Genomic DNA, 20,579 nt, shown 5'->3' on the forward strand with positions numbered 1-20,579 from the left:
TGTTAGGGGGGAGTGCTGGAGTGGGGTCTGGGATGCTGGGGGGGTCTGTTAGGGGGCGTGGAGTGCTGGGATAGGGGTCTGTTAGGGGGCGTGGAGTGCTGGGATAGGGGTCTGTTAGGGGGCGTGGAGTGCTGGGATAGGGGTCTGTAGGGGTCTGTAGGGGTCTGTTAGGGGGCGTGGAGTGCTGGGATAGGGGTCTGTTAGGGGGCGTGGAGTGCTGGGATAGGGGTCTGTTAGGGGGCGTGGAGTGCTGGGATAGGGGTCTGTTAGGGGGCGTGGAGTGCTGGGATAGGGGTCTGTTAGGGGGCGTGGAGTGCTGGGATAGGGGTCTGTTAGGGGGCGTGGAGTGCTGGGATAGGGGTCTGTTAGGGGGCGTGGAGTGCTGGGATAGGGGTCTGTTAGGGGCGTGGAGTGCTGGGATAGGGGTCTGTTAGGGGGCGTGGAGTGCTGGGATAGGGGTCTGTTAGGGGGCGTGGAGTGCTGGGATAGGGGTCTGTTAGGGGGCGTGGAGTGCTGGGATAGGGGTCTGTTAGGGGGCGTGGAGTGCTGGGATAGGGGTCTGTTAGGGGGCGTGGAGTGCTGGGATAGGGGTCTGTTAGGGGGCGTGGAGTGCTGGGATAGGGGTCTGTTAGGGGGCGTGGAGTGCTGGGATAGGGGTCTGTTAGGGGGCGTGGAGTGCTGGGATAGGGGTCTGTTAGGGGGCGTGGAGTGCTGGGATAGGGGTCTGTTAGTGCTGGGATAGGGGTCTGTTAGGGGGCGTGGAGTGCTGGGATAGGGGTCTGTTAGGGGGGGATAGTGGGGAGTGGGTCTGGGGGGCGTGGAGTGTTGGGATAGGGGTCTGTTAGGGGGCGTGGAGTGCTGGGATAGGGGTCTGTTAGGGGGCGTGGAGTGCTGGGATAGGGGTCTGTTAGGGGGCGGGAGTGCTGGGATAGGGGTCTGTTAGGGGGTGGAGTGCTGGGATAGGGGTCTGTTAGGGGGCGTGGAGTGCTGGGATAGGGGTCTGTTAGGGGGCGTGGAGTGCTGGGATAGGGGTCTGTTAGGGGGCGTGGAGTGCTGGGATAGGGGTCTGTTAGGGGGAGTGTGGGAGTGCTGGGATAGGGGTCTGTTAGGGGGCGTGGAGTGTTGGGGTAGGAGTCTGTTAGGGGGCGTGGAGTGCTGGGATAGGGGTCTGTTAGGGGGCGTGGAGTGCTGGGATAGGGGTCTGTTAGGGGTGCTGGGATAGGGGTCTGTTAGGGGGCGTGCTGGGATAGGGGTCTGTTAGGGGGCGTGGAGTGCTGGGATAGGGGTCTGTTAGGGGGCGGATAGGGTGCTGGGATAGGGGATAGGGGTCTGTTAGGGGGCGTGGAGTGCTGGGATAGGGGTCTGTTAGGGGGCGTGGAGTGCTGGGATAGGGGTCTGTTAGGGGGCGTGGAGTGCTGGGATAGGGGTCTGTTAGGGGGCGTGGAGTGCTGGGATAGGGGTCTGTTAGGGGGCGTGGAGTGCTGGGATAGGGGTCTGTTAGGGGGCGTGGAGTGCTGGGATAGGGGTCTGTTAGGGGGCGTGGAGTGCTGGGATAGGGGTCTGTTAGGGGGCGTGGAGTGCTGGGATAGGGGTCTGTTAGGGGGCGTGGAGTGCTGGGATAGGGGTCTGTTAGGGGGCGTGGAGTGCTGGGATAGGGGTCTGTTAGGGGGCGTGGAGTGCTGGGATAGGGGTCTGTTAGGGGGCGTGGAGTGCTGGGATAGGGGTCTGTTAGGGGGCGTGGAGTGCTGGGATAGGGGTCTGTTAGGGGGGCGTGGAGTGCTGGGATAGGGGTCTGTTAGGGGGCGTGGAGTGCTGGGATAGGGGTCTGTTAGGGGGCGTGGAGTGCTGGGATAGGGGTCTGTTAGGGGGCGTGGAGTGCTGGGATAGGGGTCTGTTAGGGGGCGTGGAGTGCTGGGATAGGGGTCTGTTAGGGGGCGTGGAGTGCTGGGATAGGGGTCTGTTAGGGGGCGTGGAGTGCTGGGATAGGGGTCTGTTAGGGGGCGTGGAGGGGATAGGGGTCTGTTAGGGGGCGTGGAGTGCTGGGATAGGGGTCTGTTAGGGGGCGTGGAGTGCTGGGATAGGGGTCTGTTAGGGGGCGTGGAGTGCTGGGATAGGGGTCTGTTAGGGGGCGTGGAGTGTTGGGATAGGGGTCTGTTAGGGGGCGTGGAGTGTTGGGATAGGGGTCTGTTAGGGGGCGTGGAGTGCTGGGATAGGGGTCTGTTAGGGGGCGTGGGATAGGGGTCTGTTAGGGGGCGTGGAGTGTTGGGATATAGGGGTCTGTTAGGGGGCGTGGAGTGCTGGGATAGGGGTCTGTTAGGGGCGGGATAGGGGTCTGTTAGTGCTGGGATAGGGGTCTGTTAGGGGGCGTGGAGTGCTGGGATAGGGGTCTGTTAGGGGGCGTGGAGTGCTGGGATAGGGGTCTGTTAGGGGGCGTGGAGTGCTGGGATAGGGGTCTGTTAGGGGGCGTGGAGTGCTGGGATAGGGGTCTGTTAGGGGGCGTGGAGTGCTGGGATAGGGGTCTGTTAGGGGGCGTGGAGTGCTGGGATAGGGTCTGTTAGGGGGCGTGGAGTGCTGGGATAGGGGTCTGTTAGGGGGCGTGGAGTGCTGGGATAGGGGTCTGTTAGGGGGCGTGGAGTGCTGGGATAGGGGTCTGTTAGGGGGCGTGGAGTGCTGGGATAGGGGTCTGTTAGGGGGCGTGGAGTGCTGGGATAGGGGTCTGTTAGGGGGCGTGGAGTGTTGGGGTAGGGGTCTGTTAGGGGGCGTGGAGTGTTGGGGTAGGGGTCTGTTAGGGGGGGAGTGCGGGATAGGGGTCTGTTGGGGTGTGGAGGGGTCTGTTAGGGGGCGTGGAGTGTTGGGATAGGGGTCTGTTAGGGGCGTGGAGTGTTGGGGTAGGGGTCTGTTAGGGGGCGTGGAGTGTTGGGGTAGGGGTCTGTTAGGGGGCGTGGAGTGCTGGGATAGGGGTCTGTTAGGGGGCGTGGAGTGCTGGGATAGGGGTCTGTTAGGGGGCGTGGAGTGTTGGGGTAGGGGTCTGTTAGGGGGCGTGGAGTGTTGGGGTAGGGGTCTGTTAGGGGGCGTGGAGTGCTGGGATAGGGGTCTGTTAGGGGCGTGGAGTGCTGGGGTAGGGTTCTGTTAGGGGGTGTGGAGTGCTGGGGTAGGGGTCTGTTAGGGGGGTGTTGGGATAGGGGTCTGTTGGGGTGTTGGGGGGTCTGTTAGGGGGCGTGGAGTGTTGGGGTAGGGGTCTGTTAGGGGGCGTGGAGTGCTGGGATAGGGTTCTGTTAGGGGTGTGGAGTGCTGGGGAATTAGGGGGGTGTTGGGGGGTCTGATAGGGGGCGCTGGAGTGCTGGGACAGGGGTCTGTTAGGGGTGTGGAGTGCTGGGATAGGGGTCTGTTAGGAGGGTGGGGGTCTGATAGGGCGGCGCTGAGTGCTGGGACAGGGGTCTGTTAGGAGGGTGTGGAGGGTGTTGGACAGGGGTCTGTTAGGAGGGTGGGGGTGTTGGACAGGGGTCTGTTAGGAGGGTGGGGGTGTTGGACAGGGGTCTGTTAGGAGGGTGGGGGTGTTAGACAGGGGTCTGTTAGGAGGGTGGGGGGTGTTGGACAGGGGTCTGTTAGGAGGGTGGGGGGTGTTGGACAGGGGTCTGTTAGGAAGGTCGGGGGTGTTGGACAGGGGTCTGTTAGGGGGTAGCAGGGAAGAGGACCATGTGATGCTTAACAAAGGACTGAAATGTTTAAATAAAGCTGGCTAACACAACAGCTGCAGTTATAATAACATAGAAATGTACACTCAACACAATACATAAACAATTTTAAAAGGGACGTTTGATAAATCAGTTTGTCAACAAAAAGTATAATGGAGGGAGTGCAATTTCTCTCACAAGGCACAGTCTGGCATGGATTAGCACGTCTCTAGGCTAGGTTCAGCTGCGTTTGGGCCAGCATGGCCCAGTATGGATCGGTTCAGACCGGTTCAGAGCGGTTCAGCTCACTTCTGCTGTCTCAGGCTCTCCAGCAGAATCCTTTTATGGGAGGGATCTAGAACGCCCGCCTCCTCCAAGTCCTCCTCTGTGATGTCACTGAGAAGGAAGAACATGATTGGGTGAGATTCATGAAGTGACATGTTTGATGTTTTATAAGGGACATATTATCTGATTGGAAGAGGGAGCGTGTACCTGAGGAACTCCAGGTCGTCCCAGCCGTTGTGTAGCAGCCCCTCCTCATAGCGCTCCAGGCCCAGACTCTGTAGCCACTCTCCCACAGACGACTCTCCCACAGACAGAGACGAGCTACTGCTTCCCCACAGCGCCTACACACACACACACGTCAAAATAACAACCTATGACCAACATGAGCACTTCTCTTTATGTTTTATTCATAGTCCACACACATCCACACACACACACACACACACACACACACACACACACACACACACACACACACACACACACACACACACACACACACACACACACACACACACACACACACACACACACACACACACACACACACACACCCCCCCCCCCCCACACACACACACACACACACTCATACACACACATCCACCCACACACCCATCCACCCACCACCCACACACACCCACCCACACACACACATCCACCTACACACACACACACACCCATACATCCACCCACACACACACCCATACACACACATCCACCCACAACACACACACACACACACACAGACATACACACCCACACCCACACACCTCCTCTGGTAGGTCTTCAGCGATACTCTCTGTGATGGGGGCTCGGGGAGGGAAGGTGCGACAGGCGTCCCCCAACCCCTGGCCTCTGAGGTGCGGGTGTGCAGAGGGGGCACGGGGAGGAGGGGGGTACTCGCTCTCACTCAGTGTCCTAGCCATTTGCAGCACCGAACACGATTGGTCGTCCAGCCCCCCGGCCCCTCCCGCTCCCCTCCTAAAGCCCTCCCCCAGGACAAAGGCAGGACTAGGATTGGCTGTGGGGATCTTCACCTCGGCCAGGTCGGGGTACAGGGGGCGGGGTTTGGAGAAGGAGGTGTTGGCCATCTCCAGTACTCCTTTAGGGAGGGGGGAAGGGGGGAAGTCAGGAGGAGGACGGTTCAGCGTGCCTCCCACTCCTCCCCCATGGGCTGCACCTCCCCCTGACCCCACCCCCACACTCCCATCATCCTCTTGGGACCCTTCCTCACTGATGGGCCGGACAGGGTGCCCAGCCGAGTTGTGCCTGCGGGGTTGGGATGACCCTGAAGGGGGCATTCCTCTGCCCCCTCCAGGCGGGAGTGCTTTACCGGCCGGGGGGGAGCAGGAGGTGGGAAGGAGCTCTGAGGACAGGGAGGCAGCTGATTGGTTAGGAACGCCCTCCAGGATGTAGTAGGCGGGGTTATTGTAGCTGTTGTTTTTACAGGTGGAGGGGTCTCCCTCTGCAGAATCCTGCTTAGCCCTGGAACACACACAGCATGAGCCCTAGGTGTGTTTGTGAAGAGTGTGCGTGTGTATGTGTAAATTTGAGTGTGAGTGTGAGTGTAAATGTGAGAGTGTGTGTGTTTGTTTAAATGTGAGTTTGAGATGGTGTTTATGTGTGTGTGGGTGTGTGTGTGTGTGTGAGAGTGTGAGAGTGTGTGTGTTTGTTTGTTTAAATGTGAGCTTGAGATTGTGTTTATGTGTGTGTGTGGTGTGGTGTGCGTGGTGTGGTGTGTGTGTGTGTGTGTGTGTGTGTGTGTGTGTGTGTGTGTGTGTGTGTGTGTGTGTGTGTGTGTGTGTGTGTGTGTGGTGTGTGTGTGTGTGTGGTGTGTGTGTGTGTGTGTGTGTGTGTGTGTGTGTGTGTGTGTGTGTGTGTGTGGTGTGTGTGTGTGTGTGTGTGTGTGTGTGTGGTGTGGTGTGGTGTGTGTTACCTGGCTGCAGTCCCCTCCTCCTTGGTGCTCCTCTCCACTTCCTCGCTCACCTTTCCAAGCTCCGCCCCCACGTCTTTGCGTGTCAAAGACGGCCTGCAAGACACAGAGGAACCCACTAAGAACATGATAAGAACACACTAAGAACATGCTAAGAACACACAAAGAACATGCTAAGAACACACTAAGAACATGCTAAGAACACACAAAGAACATGCTAAGAACACACTAAGAACATGCTAAGAACAACTAAGAACACGCTAAGAACACACAAAGAACATGCTAAGAACACACTAAGAACATGCTAAGAACACACAAAAACATGCTAAGAACACACTAAGAACATGCTAAGAACACACAAGAACATGCTAAGAACACACAAGAACATGCTAAGAACACACTAAGAACACGCTAAGAACACACCAAGAACATGCTAAGAACACACAAGGAACATGCTATGGAACACACTAAAAACATTCATGGGTTCACTCCACAGTGTGTTAGGAATGAGTTCATGGTTTCACTCCACAGTGTGGTTAGGAATGAGTTCATGGTTTCACTCCACAGTGTGGTTAGGAATGAGTTCATGGTTTCACTCCACAGTGTGGTTAGGAATGAGTTCATGGTTTCACTCCACAGTGTGGTTAGGAATGAGTTCATGGTTTCACTCCACAGTGTTGTTAGGAATGAGTTCATGGTTTCACTCCACAGTGTTGTTAGGAATGAGTTCATGGTTTCACTCCACAGTGTTGTTAGGAATGAGTTCATGGTTTCACTCCACAGTGTTGTTAGGAATGAGTTCATGGTTTCACTCCACAGTGTGGTTAGGAATGAGTTCATGGTTTCACTCCACAGTGTTGTTAGGAATGAGTTCATGGTTTCACTCCACAGTGTGGTTAGGAATGAGTTCATGGTTTCACTCCACAGTGTGGTTAGGAATGAGTTCATGGTTTCACTCCACAGTGTGGTTAGGAATGAGTTCATGGTTTCACTCCACAGTGTGGTTAGGAATGAGTTCATGGTTTCACTCCACAGTGTGGTTAGGAATGAGTTCATGGTTTCACTCCACAGTGTGGTTAGGAATGAGTTCATGGTTTCACTCCACAGTGTGGTTAGGAATGAGTTCATGGTTTCACTCCACAGTGTGGTTAGGAATGAGTTCATGGTTTCACTCCACAGTGTTGTTAGGAATGAGTTCATGGTTTCACTCCACAGTGTGGTTAGGAATGAGTTCATGGTTTCACTCCACAGTGTGGTTAGGAATGAGTTCATGGTTTCACTCCACAGTGTGGTTAGGAATGAGTTCATGGTTTCACTCCACAGTGTGGTTAGGAATGAGTTCATGGTTTCACTCCACAGTGTGGTTAGGAATGAGTTCATGGTTTCACTCCACAGTGTTGTTAGGAATGAGTTCATGGTTTCACTCCACAGTGTGGTTAGGAATGGGAGTTCAATGGGGGGTTACTCACTTGACGTGGTTAGGGAGTCGTGTCCTGTCGGGGGGCAAGTGGATCTGCCTTCATGGGTCCTCCACAGTGTCTTTATCCACACTGATCCACTCTACAGGACACACATCAATCAACCAATCACACAGTGACACAGTGACACACTAAGACACACACAGAGACACACACAAAGACACACACAAAGACACACAGCCAGTGACACACACAGAGAGACAGAGACACACAGAGACACACACAAAGACACACAGACAGTGACACACACAGAGACACACACAGAGAGACAGAGACACACAGAGACACACACAGACACAGAGACACACACACAGAGACACACACACAGAGACACACACAGAGACACACAGATACACACAGACAGAGACACACAGACACACACACACAGACGCACACAGACACACACACACAGAGACACACACACAGAGACACACAGAGACACACAGCCAGACAGAGACACACACACAGAGACACACAGACACACACACAGGGACACACACAGCCAGACAGAGACACACACACAGAGACACACAGACACACACACAGAGACACACAGAGACACACACAGAGACACACACAGAGACACACACAGCCAGACAGAGACACACACACAGAGACACACACAGAGACACACAGACACACACACAGAGACACACAGAGACACACACAGAGACACACACAGAGACACACACAGCCAGACAGAGACACACACACAGAGGCACACACAGAGACACACACAGAGTGTTACCATAGAGCCTCTCCCTGGTGCCCATCCTCTCTGCTGGCACGCGGACCCTCATAGAACCTCTGATGTTGCCCGTCTCCTCCCCTCTGTGGGACAGGTAGGTATGGAACTGCTGTGCCGTGCTGCCTATCATGGACTTCAGAGCCAACACACACTCTCCTGAGGGGAAGAAACACACACACACCATTAGTATAACACACCAGGGTTTCGTTAGCAGAAAATAGACGGCTTTTGGCAAAAATAAATACATGAAAAGCGATAAATACTTTTTCAAACAAGCCTTGCAGAGCTGAACAAATATTACAACAGATATAATGGAGATCTTTGTGGGCTATACTCGGCCTTGTCTCAGGATGGTAAGTTGGTGGTTGAAGATTTCCCTCTAGTGGTGTGGGGGCTTTTTCAAAGTGGGTGGGGTTATCCTTCCTGTTTGGCCCTGTCTTTTGGGGCAAGTGTCTCCTGACCCCTCCTGTCTCAGCCTCCAGTGCTGCAGTTTTTCAAATCTGTATCCTGTCTTTTTCAAAGGACCTGATCTGTCTTTGACTCCTTGCTGTCCCCAGTCCACCTGGCCATGCTGCTGCTCCAGTTTCAACTGGCCTGGGCCCACCATGTCCCAGTATCCACCTGGCCATGCTCCTGCTCCAGTTTCTCTGTCTTTTGAACATCTTGGTATTCTGTTATTTCCACCAAAGTATCTCTCTTTCTTTCTCTCTCTCGGAGGACCTGAGCCCTTTCAAAGTATGATGGCTCCTTTTCCCCAGTCCACCTGACTGTGCTGCTGCTCCAGTTTCAACTGTTCTGCCTTATTATTATTTGACCATGCTGGTCATTTATGAACATTTGAACATCTTGGTCATGTTCTGTTATAATCTCTACCCGGCACAGCAAATATTACAAGGTTTTGGCCTTCTAGGGAGTTTTTCCTAGCCACCGTGCTTTTACACCTGCATTGTTTGCTGTTTGGGGTTTTAGGCTGGGTTTCTGTACAGCACTTTGAGATATCAGCTGATGTACGAAGGGCTATATAAATAAATTTGATTTGATTTTGATGGCTGAACTCAAATGTGCTGGTTGATATAATACCTGTATTTATGGGAAAGATGTTTGAAAAGGGAATTTTGTTATTAATTGATAACGTAAATTGTAATGGTAGAGTTATGTCCTTCATGGAGTTATCAGAATTGTACGGGAAAGTCTGTTCAATCCAAGAGTACAACAATTGATTACAGCATCGCCCCAAACTGGAGGAGGCAGGTGGCAACAGGAGGAGGTAGGGAACTGGTCTGTCTGCCCAATATAAAGGATCAAACCTGGAGGAGGCAGGTGGCAGCAGGAGGAGGTAGGGAACTGGTCTGTCTGCCCAATATAAAGGATCAAACCTGGAGGAGGCAGGTGGCAACAGGAGGAGGTAGGGAACTGGTCTGTCTGCCCAATATAAAGGATCAAACCTGGAGGAGGCAGGTGGCAGCAGGAGGAGGTAGGGAACTGGTCTGTCTGCCCAATATAAAGGATCAAACCTGGAGGAGGCAGGTGGCAGCAGGAGGTGGTAGGGAACTGGTCTGTCTGCCCAATATAAAGGATCAAACCTGGAGGAGGCAGGTGGCAGCAGGAGGAGGTAGGGAACTGGTCTGTCTGCCCAATATAAAGGATCAAAACTGGAGGAGGCAGGTGGCAGCAGGAGGAGGTAGGGAACTGGTCTGTCTGCCCAATATAAAGGATCAAAACTGGAGGAGGCAGGTGGCAGCAGGAGGAGGTAGGGAACTGGTCTGTCTGCCCAATATAAAGGATCAAACCTGGAGGAGGCAGGTGGCAGCAGGAAGGTAGGGAACTGGTCTGTCTGCCCAATATAAAGGATCAAAACTGGAGGAGGAGGTGGCAGCAGGAGGTGGTAGGGAACTGGTCTGTCTGCCCAATATAAAGGATCAAACCTGGAGGAGGCAGGTGGCAGCAGGAGGAGGTAGGGAACTGGTCTGTCTGCCCAATATAAAGGATCAAACCTGGAGGAGGCAGGTGGCAGCAGGAGGAGGTAGGGAACTGGTCTGTCTGCCCAATATAAAGGATCAAAACTGGAGGAGGCAGGTGGCAGCAGGAGGAGGTAGGGAACTGGTCTGTCTGCCCAATATAAAGGATCAAAACTGGAGGAGGAGGGTGGCAGCAGGAGGAGGTAGGGAACTGGTCTGTCTGCCCAATATAAAGGATCAAAACTGGAGGAGGAGGGTGGCAGCAGGAGGAGGTAGGGAACTGGTCTGTCTGCCCAATATAAAGGATCAAACCTGGAGGAGGCAGGTGGCAGCAGGAGGTGGTAGGAACTGGTCTGTCTGCCCAATATAAAGGATCAAACCTGGAGGATCAATATAAAGGATCAAACCTGGAGGAGGCAGGTGGCAGCAGGAGGAGGTAGGGAACTGGTCTGTTGCCCAATATAAAGGATCAAACCTGGAGGAGGCAGGTGGCAGCAGGAGGAGGTAGGGAACTGGTCTGTCTGCCCAATATAAAGGATCAAAACTGGAGGAGGCCTGGTCTGAATATAAAGGATTGGAGGAGGCAGGTGGAAGGAGGTGGTAGGGAACTGGTCTGTCTGCCCAATAAAGATCAAACCTGGAGGACAGGTGGCAGCAGGAGGAGGTAGGGAACTGGTCTGTCTGCCCAATATAAAGGATCAAACCAGGAGGCAGGTGGCCAGGAGGAGGTGTGGTCTGTCCCCAATATAAAGGATCAAAACTCATGGCAGCAGGAGGAGGCGAACTGGTCTGTCTGCCCAATATAAAGGATCAAAACTGGAGGTGCATCAAAGCTGGGAACTGGTCTGTCTGCCCAATATAAAGATCAAAACTGGAGGAGGAGGGTAGCAGCAGGAGGAGGTGAAAAACTGGAAGGAGGGTGGCAGCACAGGTCTGTCTGCCTAATATAAATGATCAAAACTGGAGGAGGAGGGTGGCAGCAGGAGGAGGTAGGGAACTGAGGGTAGTGAGGACTGCACAACGCCACCAAACTAACATTGATGTGGAAGGCCATGATCATGGACATCAACCACAACCACTGTCATTGACACTGACCCAACTCAGTACAGCCACTTTAATAATGAAAATTGATGGGAAATGATGTAAATATATCACTAGCCACTTTAAACAATGCTACCTTATATAATGTTACTTACCCTACATTATTCATCTCATATGCATATGTATATACTGTACTCTACATCATCGACTGCATCCTTATGTAATACATGTATCACTAGCCACTTTAACTATGCCACTTTGTTTACTTTGTCTACACAATCATCTCATATGTATATACTGTACTCGATACCATCTACTGTATGCTGCTCTGTACCATCACTCATTCATATATCCTTATGTACATATTCTTTATCCCCTTACACTGTGTATAAGACAGTAGTTTTGGAATTGTTAGTTAGATTACTTGTTGGTTATTACTGCATTGTCGGAACTAGAAGCACAAGCATTTCTCTACACTCGCATTAACATCTGCTAACCATGTGTATGTGACAAATAAAATTTGATTTGATTTTTTGATTTGAACTGGTCTGTCTGCCCAATATAAAGGATCAAAACTGGAGGAGGAGAGTGGCAGCAGGAGGAGGTAGGGAACTGGTCTGTCTGCCTAATATAAAGGATCAAAACTGGAAAAGGAATAAAAATAGCCTAAATAAGAAAGTATACCGGTTTCATTTGAGGACCAGGATGTTGACAACTGTGCCATACAGATTGTAAAATAGTTGGGAAGAGATTTTTGATGTATTCCATGGTACAGGGTGTATGGTACAGGGTGTATGGTACAGGGTGTATGGTACAGGGTGTATGGTACAGGGTGTATGGTACAGGGTGTATGGTACAGGGTGTATGATACAGGGTGTATGGTACAGGGTGTATGAGTTGATATATAAAACAACGCAAGATTCAACACTTCCTGCTTTTCAGCTAAAATTATTATATAGAATTCTTGCCACCAACAGAATGTTGAATATTTGGGGCATAAAATAATCAAAGCTCTGCAGACTTTGTTGTGAGGATACAGAATCAATAGACCATTTATTTTGGTATTGTCCTCAGGTAGCCTGTTTCTGGTCTCAGGTTCAGGAATGGCTGAAAATGCATAGATAGATCTTAAATTGACCCTAGAAATAGTACTGTTAGGAGATCTGGAGAGACCGGGTCAGTCAATTACTAATATACTAGTACTGAGAGTAAAAGTATTTATCTTCAACAAGCAATTTGTAGATTCTATTAGATTAGATAGATTGAAATTGTACGTTAAACATCATAGCATAGTTGAAAGATATGTGTTGCGTAGAAACACGAAGTGGGTGGTCAGCAGAGATAGATGGGATGGGCTGAGGGAAGCTGAGGGTTGGGATGGGCTGAGGGAAGCTGAGGGTTGGGATGGGCTGAGGGAAGCTGAGGGAAGCTGAGGGTTGGGATGAGCTGAGGGAAGCTGAGGGTTGGGATGGGCTGAGGGAAGCTGAGGGTTGGGATGAGCTGAGGGAAGCTGAGGGTTGGGATGAGCTGAGGGAAGCTGAGGGTTGGGATGAGCTGAGGGAAGCTGGGGGTTTGGATGAGCTGAGGGAAGCTGAGGGTTGGGATGGGCTGAGGGAAGCTGAGGGTTGGGATGAGCTGAGGGAAGCTGAGGGTTGGTATGTGGAATTGGAGACAAGAGGGAGCAGAGTTGCTGTGAGAGAGAGAATGATGGTCAAAAGATAAAGGGGGGAAAAACGTCAAAATAAAACATAATAAAAGTACGTTTGAATGACACTAAGTGGCAGTGTTTTTACAACTAATGCCGGTTTGCCTGAGACTGATGCTGTGCAGGTGTTTGTACACATGCATATACACACACTCTCATTCAAATCAACACATACAAGAACACACACACACATGTAATACTGCCATGCACACAAACATAAACAGTTGGCATCGCTGTTATGATTTCAGTTGTCCTTGATGTCCTTTTAAATGTATTATTATTATTATTATTATTATTATTATTATTATTATTATTATTATTATTATATATCGTTGCATTGTTGTTTTCTGTTTCCTTTTTAAAAACTTTTTTCTATTTAGTTTATTCTCTTGGTTGTTGGTGCATTGGGGGTTTTTGGGGATGGGGAATGGAATTAATTGTTTTGGGGGTTTTTCTTCCGGAGGGGGGGGCTGTGGGAGGGGTCTCGGTAGGGACAGCTATTGGTTGAGGGACAGCTATTGGGGAACTGTGGGAGGGGTCTCGAATGGTTGAGGGACAGCTATTGGGGAACTGTGGGAGGGGTCTCGAATGGTTGAGGGACAGCTATTGGGGAACTGTGGGAGGGGTCTCGAATGGTTGAGGGACAGCTATTGGGGAACTGTGGGGGGGATCTTGGAGGGTTCGGGTTTCACAAGATTGTGATCATAAAAAAGGAAACTATGACATATATTTAATATATGGGGGGCAGGGTAGCCTAGTGGTTAGAGTGTTGGACTAGTAACCGAAAGGTTGCAAGTTCAAATCCCAGAGCTGACAAGGTACAAATCTGTCGTTCTGCCCCTGAACAGGCAGTTAACCCACTGTTCCTAGGCCGTCATTGAAAATAAGAATTTGTTCTTAACTGACTTGCCTAGTAAAATAAAGGTAAAAAAAAAAATTTAAAAAAAATATATATCACGCACCCTCACACATAAGGACGGCTCTGTTGCAGAAAGACTGATACCTTTTAACGTGTCTTGATGCTGTATCGTTTGTCCTTCATGTTCTAATGCTTTAATGTTACTCCTTCCTTATGGTTTTTTGTAATCAAAAAATCAAAAATCAAATTGGCACTGGCCAACTGTCAGGGAAAATCAAAAGATCACATTGCAATATATATATTTTTTGCCTACTCATTGATTAAATAGGGCTCCCGAGTGGTGTAGCGGTCTAAGGCAATCCATCTCAGTACTAGAGGCGTCACTACAGACTCTGGTTTGATTCCAGGCTGTAACAAGGAAGGCAACAAAATAGTGATCAAGGTAAGATTTGACATCTGTAGCCTACTGCCATGTGAGCATTGCTGCTATGATGTGACACAAACTTGGAGACAGAACACACACACAAACTTGGAGACAGAACACACACACACACTTGGAGACAGAACACACACACACAAACTTGGAGACAGAACACACACACACACACTTGGAGACAGAACACAAACAGACAGACAGTGGTACCATAAGACTCGTATCCATCCAGTGATTTGACGGTGAGCAGCAGGTGTTGGTCCTGGAGATATTCTATCTCAGAGAGGAGGGGCTTCAGCGTGGTCAGCTGCTTATTGGTCCAGCCCACACGCAGGAAGTTGATGTTGTCACTACTTTGACTGTCATTCTCATAACTCTTCTTAAACTCTACGGAGAGAGGGAGAGGGACAGAGCGAGAGAAAGAGAGTGGAAATAAACATGTAATTAAGTCTCTAGAGTAGAACTTTGTGTGTGTGTGTAGTAGAGTAGAGGTCGACCGATTAAATCGGAATGGCTGATTAATTAGAGCCGATTTCAAGTTTTCATAACAATTGGTAATCGGCATTTTTGGACACCGATTATGGCCGATTACATTGCACTCCACGAGGAGACTGCGTGGCAGGCTGACTACCTGTTATACGAGTGCAGCAAGGAGGCAAGGTAAGTTACTAGCTAGCATTAAACGTATCTCATAAAAAACAATCAATCTTAACATAATCACTAGCTAACTACACATGGTTGATGATATTACTAGTTTATCTAGCTTGTCCTGCGTTGCATATAATCGATGTGGTGCCTGTTAATTTATCATCGAATCACAGCCTACTTTGCCAAACGTGTGATTTAACAAGCGCGTTTGCGAAAAAAGCACTGTCATTGCACTAATGTACCTAACCATAAACATCAATGCCTTTCTTTAAATCAATACACAAGTATATATTTTTAAACGTACATATTTAGTTAAAATAAATTCATGTTAGCAGGCAATATTAACTAGGGAAGTTGTGTCACTTCTCTTGCGTTCAGTGCAAGTAGAGTCAGGGTATATGCAGCAGTTTGGGCCGCCTGGCTCGTTGCGAACTAATTTGCCAGAATTGTACGTAATTATGGCATAACATTGATGGTTGTGCAATGTAACAGCAATATTTAGACTTAGGGATGCCAACCGTTAGATAAAATAACAGAACGGTTCCGTATTTCACTGAAAGAATAAATGTTTTGTTTTCGAAATGATAGGTCATTAATATGGTCAAATCCGGAAACTAAGGCTCATACTTTTGTATGTTTCTTATATTATAATTAAGTCTATGATTTGATATTTGATAGAGCAGTCTGACTGAGCGGTGGTAGGTACCAGCAGGCTCGTAAGCATTCATTCAAACAGCACTTTCCTGCGTTTGCCAGCAGCTCTTCACAATGCTTGAAGCACAGCAGTGTTTATGACTTCAAGCCTATCAACTCCTGAGATTAGGCTGGCAATACTAAAGTACCTATTAGAACATCTAATAGTCAAAGGTATATGAAATACAAATGGTATAGAGAGAAATAGTCCTATAATTCCTATAATAACTACAACCTAAAACTTCTTAAAGGGGAATATTGAAGACTCATGTTAAAAGGAACCATCAACTTTCATATGTTCTCATGTTCTGAGCAAGGAACTTAAATGTTAGCTTTCTTACATGGCACATATTGCACTTTTACTTTCTTCTCCTGTCATTATTACAAATATATATATAAAAATCGGCCGATGAATCTGTACCTGCTTTTTTTGGTCCTCCAATAAACGGTATCGGTGTGTGGAGGTGTGTGTGGAGGTGTGTGTGGTGGTGTGTGTGGAGGTGTGTGTGGAGGTGTGTGCCTGTAGGTGTAGGTGTGTGTGTGTGTGTGTAGGTGTGTGTGTGTGTGTGGTGTGTGCCTGTAGGTGTAGGTGTGTGTGGAGGTGTGTGCCTTTAGGTGTAGGTGTGTGTGTGTGTGTGTGTAGGTGTGCCTGTAGGTGTAGGTGTGTGTGTGTGTGTAGGTGTGCCTGTAGGTGTAGGTGTGTGTGTGTGTGTAGGTGTGTGCCTGTAGGTGTAGGTGTGTGTGGAGGTGTGTGCCTGTAGGTGTAGGTGTGTGTGTGTGTGTAGGTGTGTGCGTGTGTGTGTAGGTGTGTGGGTGTGTGTAGGTGTGTGCGTGTGTGTGTAGGTGTGTGGGTGTGTGTAGGTGTGTGCGTGTGTAGGTGTAGGTGTGTGTGTGTGTGTAGGTGTGTGCGTGTGTGTGTAGGTGTGTGGGTGTGTGTGTGTGTGTGTAGGTGTGTGGGTGTGTGTGTAGGTGTGTGGGTGTGTGTGTAGGTGTGTGCGTGTGTGTGTAGGTGTGTGGGTGTGTGTGTGTGTCTCACCCTCCAGGCAGGTAGAGTAGAACTCGATAAAGAACTTGGTTCTGCTGGCCGTCTTCACAATGGCCTCAATATTCTCAAACTCTATATAGGCCTGTTCAGAGGACTTCGGCAGACCTGGAGAGAGAGACAGGAAGAGGGGGTTGGGCAGAGGTGCAACGTTAAAAACCCTTGGCTTATAGTGAGCTGATGAAAAAAAGAACTATGTGGTTGTCATAGCGAGTGGCCGTACCTTTCTTGGAGACAAACTGCGAGGTGACCCCCACCTCAAACGTACCGAACACTGGGGAGTGGTCACTGGTCACCACGTCATCTGTGCAGCCTGAGAGGGAAACATGATTTCATCACATGATGTGCTAAACGCCGGCACTAGGAGTATGAGGCAACTGATACAGAACGTCAGGAGTTATAGCTCAGGGTTTTCCAAACTCAGTCCTCGGGCCCTTAAGGGGTACACGTTTTATTTTTTACCCTAAGACTACACAGCTGATTCAAATGATCAAAGCTTGATGACTGGTTGATTACTTGAATCAGCTGTGTAGTGTGTAGGTGTGTGTGTGTGTGTGTAGGTGTGTGTGTGTGTGTGTGTGTGTGTGTGTGTGTGTGTGTGTGTGTGTGTGTGTGTGTGTGTGTGTGTGTGTGTGTGTGTGTGTGTGTGTGTGTGTGTGTGTGTAGGTGTGTGTGTGTGTGTAGGTGTGTGTGTGTGTGTAGGTGTGTGTGTAGGTGTGTGTGTGTGTGTGTAGGTGTGTGTGTGTGTGTGTGTGTGTAGGTGTGTGTATGTGTGTGTGTGTGTGTGTGTGTAGGTGTGTGTGTGTGTGTAGGTGTGTGTGTGTGTGTGTGTAGGTGTGTGTGTGTGTGTAGGTGTGTGTGTGTGTGTGTGTAGGTGTGTGCCGATACCGATTATTGGAGGACCAAAAAAAGCGGATACAGATTAACCGGCCGATTCTTAGATATATATTTGTAATAATGTGTAATGTAACCTCTTGAGGTCCACAGGACTGAGTTTAGAAAACCTTGTCTATACAGTAAATAGATGTACAGAGTTGTTGAAGATGCAGGGTCTCACCATAGGAGTTACAGACAATGTGAGTCTCAGGGTAAGACTTCCATAGGATCCTGTCACACCAAGACGGGACGTTAGTCCTCATCTGAGAGGACCGAGAGACAGAGAGGGAGAGTGGGAGGGAGAAAGAGAGAGAGAGAGTGGGAGGGAGGAAGAGAGAGACAGGGAGGGAGAGAGAGGCAGAGAGAGAGGGAGAGAGAGGGGGAGGGGTGAGAGAGGGAGAGCGAGAGCAAGAGAGAGAGTGGGAGGGAGGGAGAGGGAGGGGTGAGAGTGAAAGGAAGAGCGAGAGACAGAGAGGGAGAGTGGGAGAGAGAGTGGGAGGGAGGAAGAGAGAGAGAAATAAAGAGAGAGGCGAGAGAGAGGGAAGGGTGAGAGAGCGAGAAAGAGAGAAGGAGGAGGGAGAAAGAGAGACAGGCAGAGAGAGGGAGTAGGAGAGAGGAAGAGAGAGACAGGGAGGAAGAGAGGGAGGAAGAGAGAGACAGAGAGGGAGAGCGGGAGGGAGAGAGGAAGAGAGAGACAGAGAGGGTGAGCGGGAGGGAGAGAGACAGGGAGGGAGAGAGGGAGGGAGAGGGAGGAAGAGAAAGGGAGGTAGAGAGGGAGGGAGAGGGAGGAAGAGAGAGAGGGAGGGAGAAAGGGAGGAAGAGAGAGAAAGAGAGAGAGGGAGGGAGAGACAGAGAGAGAGGGAGGGAGAGAGAGACAGAGAGAGGGGGAGGGCGAGAGGAAGAGAGAGAGGGAGGGAGAGTGGGAGAGAGAGGGAGACAGAGAGAGAGAGAGGGAGAGAGAGAGAGAGAGAGAGAGAGAGAGAGAGAGAGAGAGAGAGAGAGAGAGAGAGGGAGACAGAGAGAGAGAGAGGGAGAGAGAGAGAGAGAGAGAGAGAGAGAGAGAGAGGGAGAGAGAGACAGAGAGAGAGGGAGGGCGAGAGGGAGGAAGAGAGAGACAGAGAGAGAGGGAGGGAGAGAGAGACAGAGAGAGAGGGAGGGAGAGAGAGACAGAGAGAGAGGGAGGGCGAGAGGGAGGGCGAGAGGGAGAGAGACAGGGAGGAAGAGAGAGGGAGGGAGAGAGGGAGGGAGAGAGAGACAGAGAGAGAGGGAGGGTGAGAGAGAGGGAGGGAGAGAGGAAGAGAGAGGGAGACACAGAGAGAGAGAGAGATAGAGAGGGAGGGAGAGAGGAAGAGAGAGACAGGGAGGAAGAGAGAGAGACAGAGGGAGGGAGGGAGAGAGGGAGGGCGAGAGGGAGCGGGAGGAAGAGAGAGAGACAGAGGGAGGGAGGGAGGGAGGGAGAGAGGGAGGGAGAGAGGGAGGTAGGGCGAGAGGAAGAGGGAGGAAGAGAGAGAGACAGAGGGAGGGAGGGAGAGAGGGAGAGGGAGGAAGAAGAGAAGGGGATATGTGAGTGAACAGAGATCTCTCCATCTGAGCCGGAATGTAATTGTGTGTGTTTTCCTACCTTATCAGGAACTACAGTGTCCTGATAAATCCCCACAATGTCCTGATAAATCCCCACAATGTCCTGATAAGTTCCCATGATGTCCTGATAAGTCCCCACAATGTCCTGATAAATCCCCACAATGTCCTGATAAGTCCCCACAATGTCCTGATAAGTCCCCACAATGTCCTGATAAGTCCCCACAATGTCCTAAGTCCCCACAATGTCCTAAGTCCCCACGGTGTCCTGACAAGACCCCACAATGTCCTGATAAATCCCCACAATGTCCTGATAAATCCCCACAATGTCCTGATAAATCCCCACAATGTCCTGATAAGTTCCCATGATGTCCTGATAAGTCCCCACAATGTCCTGATAAATCCCCACAATGTCCTAAGTCCCCACAATGACCTGATAAGTCCGCACAATGTCCTGATAAGTCCCCACAATGTCCTGATAAATCCCCACAATGTCCTAAGTCCCCACAATGACCTGATAAGTCCGCACAATGTCCTGATAAATCCCCACAATGTCCTGATAAGTTCCCATGGTGTCCTGATAAGTCCCCACAATGTCCTGATAAGTCCCCACAATGTCCTGATAAGTCCCCACAATGTCCTAAGTCCCCACAATGTCCTAAGTCCCCACGGTGTCCTGACAAGACCCCACAATGTCCTGATAAATCCCCACAATGTCCTGATAAGTCCCCACAATGTCCTGATAAGTCCCCACAATGTCCTGATAAGTCCCCACAATGACCTGATAAGTCCCCACAATGACCTGATAAGTCCCCACAATGACCTGGTAAGTCCCCACAATGTCCTGATAAGTCCCCACAATGTCCTGATAAGGTAGGAAAACAAGACAATTTTGGAAAAGTCAGGACTTTTTTATGTCCTGAATTTGTTAAAATGCTATTTTAGGCTTAAAGGGGCAATTCACAGTTGCTACATTCACTTTTGTACTTTTTGTTATATGTACCCATTGATTCTTGAAGAATAAAATAAATGCCTCATGAGCTTATTTTAACTGTCGTACCCCATCAGAACCCAAAATAGAAACTTGTTTTATTCCAACGTTTGTAAACAATGCAAATGTAAACAAACACTGTATAGCCTCATAACACGGTTACAACTGTAATGTTGATATCATGGATGGTCAGTCCTTACATCCACAGCTTTGTCTATCCCTCAGCCTTTTACCCAAACAGGGGAGTACGCTTTATGGTTTCTACTGCTGACTGACACTTCATGGAGTTAGGATTAGGTTTCGGGATAGGGAAAACACGATTTGGTATGGGAATACATGTTTAGAATGAAAAAGGGAGTATGTGTGTACATACCCCTGTGGCCTTCTGTTTCTGCCACACGTATGTATCCCTAGACCCACGTTCATACCGGTAGGTGGGTGGGTAGGATATCTCCTCCTCCGCTGTACCAGAGGATACACAAACACACATTACAACAAAGTCTTCCACAGAATATAGCAGAGCGCATAGCGAATGAGGGGAAGGTGTGTGTGTGTGTGTGTGTGTGTGTGTGTGTGTGTGTGTGTGTGTGTGTGTGTGTGTGTGTGTGTGTGTGTGTGTGTGTGTGTGTGTGTGTGT

At 50.1% G+C, this 20,579-nt stretch overlaps 2 protein-coding genes across 2 annotated transcripts in view; both read right to left on the reverse strand.

Moving 5' to 3' along the window:
* Positions 1-114: 114 nt before the first annotated feature.
* LOC123992235 (proline-rich extensin-like protein EPR1) lies at positions 115-3,889 on the reverse strand. The gene is made up of 4 exons (XM_046293417.1): positions 3,873-3,889; positions 2,343-3,094; positions 1,243-2,242; positions 115-904 (listed from the first exon to the last, which is right to left on the reverse strand). Exons 1-4 carry the CDS (start codon positions 3,887-3,889, stop codon positions 115-117), a joined length of 2,559 nt encoding a protein of 852 aa, XP_046149373.1.
* Positions 3,401-20,579, reverse strand: part of LOC123992236 (phosphatidylinositol 3,4,5-trisphosphate 5-phosphatase 2A-like) — a 74,684-nt gene continuing 57,505 nt past the window's right edge. Inside the window, exons 17-28 of the mRNA XM_046293418.1 lie at positions 20,316-20,404; positions 17,555-17,636; positions 16,721-16,810; positions 16,492-16,605; positions 14,325-14,501; positions 8,119-8,274; positions 7,427-7,452; positions 6,250-6,260; positions 5,896-5,988; positions 4,730-5,444; positions 4,167-4,300; positions 3,401-4,070 (exon numbers count right to left, since the gene is read on the reverse strand). Of these exons, the coding sequence (XP_046149374.1) occupies positions 3,980-4,070; positions 4,167-4,300; positions 4,730-5,444; positions 5,896-5,988; positions 6,250-6,260; positions 7,427-7,452; positions 8,119-8,274; positions 14,325-14,501; positions 16,492-16,605; positions 16,721-16,810; positions 17,555-17,636; positions 20,316-20,404 (1,778 nt within the window). The 3' untranslated portion in view covers positions 3,401-3,979. The remainder of the gene's footprint in view (positions 4,071-4,166; positions 4,301-4,729; positions 5,445-5,895; positions 5,989-6,249; positions 6,261-7,426; positions 7,453-8,118; positions 8,275-14,324; positions 14,502-16,491; positions 16,606-16,720; positions 16,811-17,554; positions 17,637-20,315; positions 20,405-20,579) is intronic.

The sequence above is a fragment of the Oncorhynchus gorbuscha genome, linkage group LG13 (assembly GCF_021184085.1).
Source record: "Oncorhynchus gorbuscha isolate QuinsamMale2020 ecotype Even-year linkage group LG13, OgorEven_v1.0, whole genome shotgun sequence".
Lineage (NCBI taxonomy): Eukaryota > Metazoa > Chordata > Actinopteri > Salmoniformes > Salmonidae > Oncorhynchus > Oncorhynchus gorbuscha.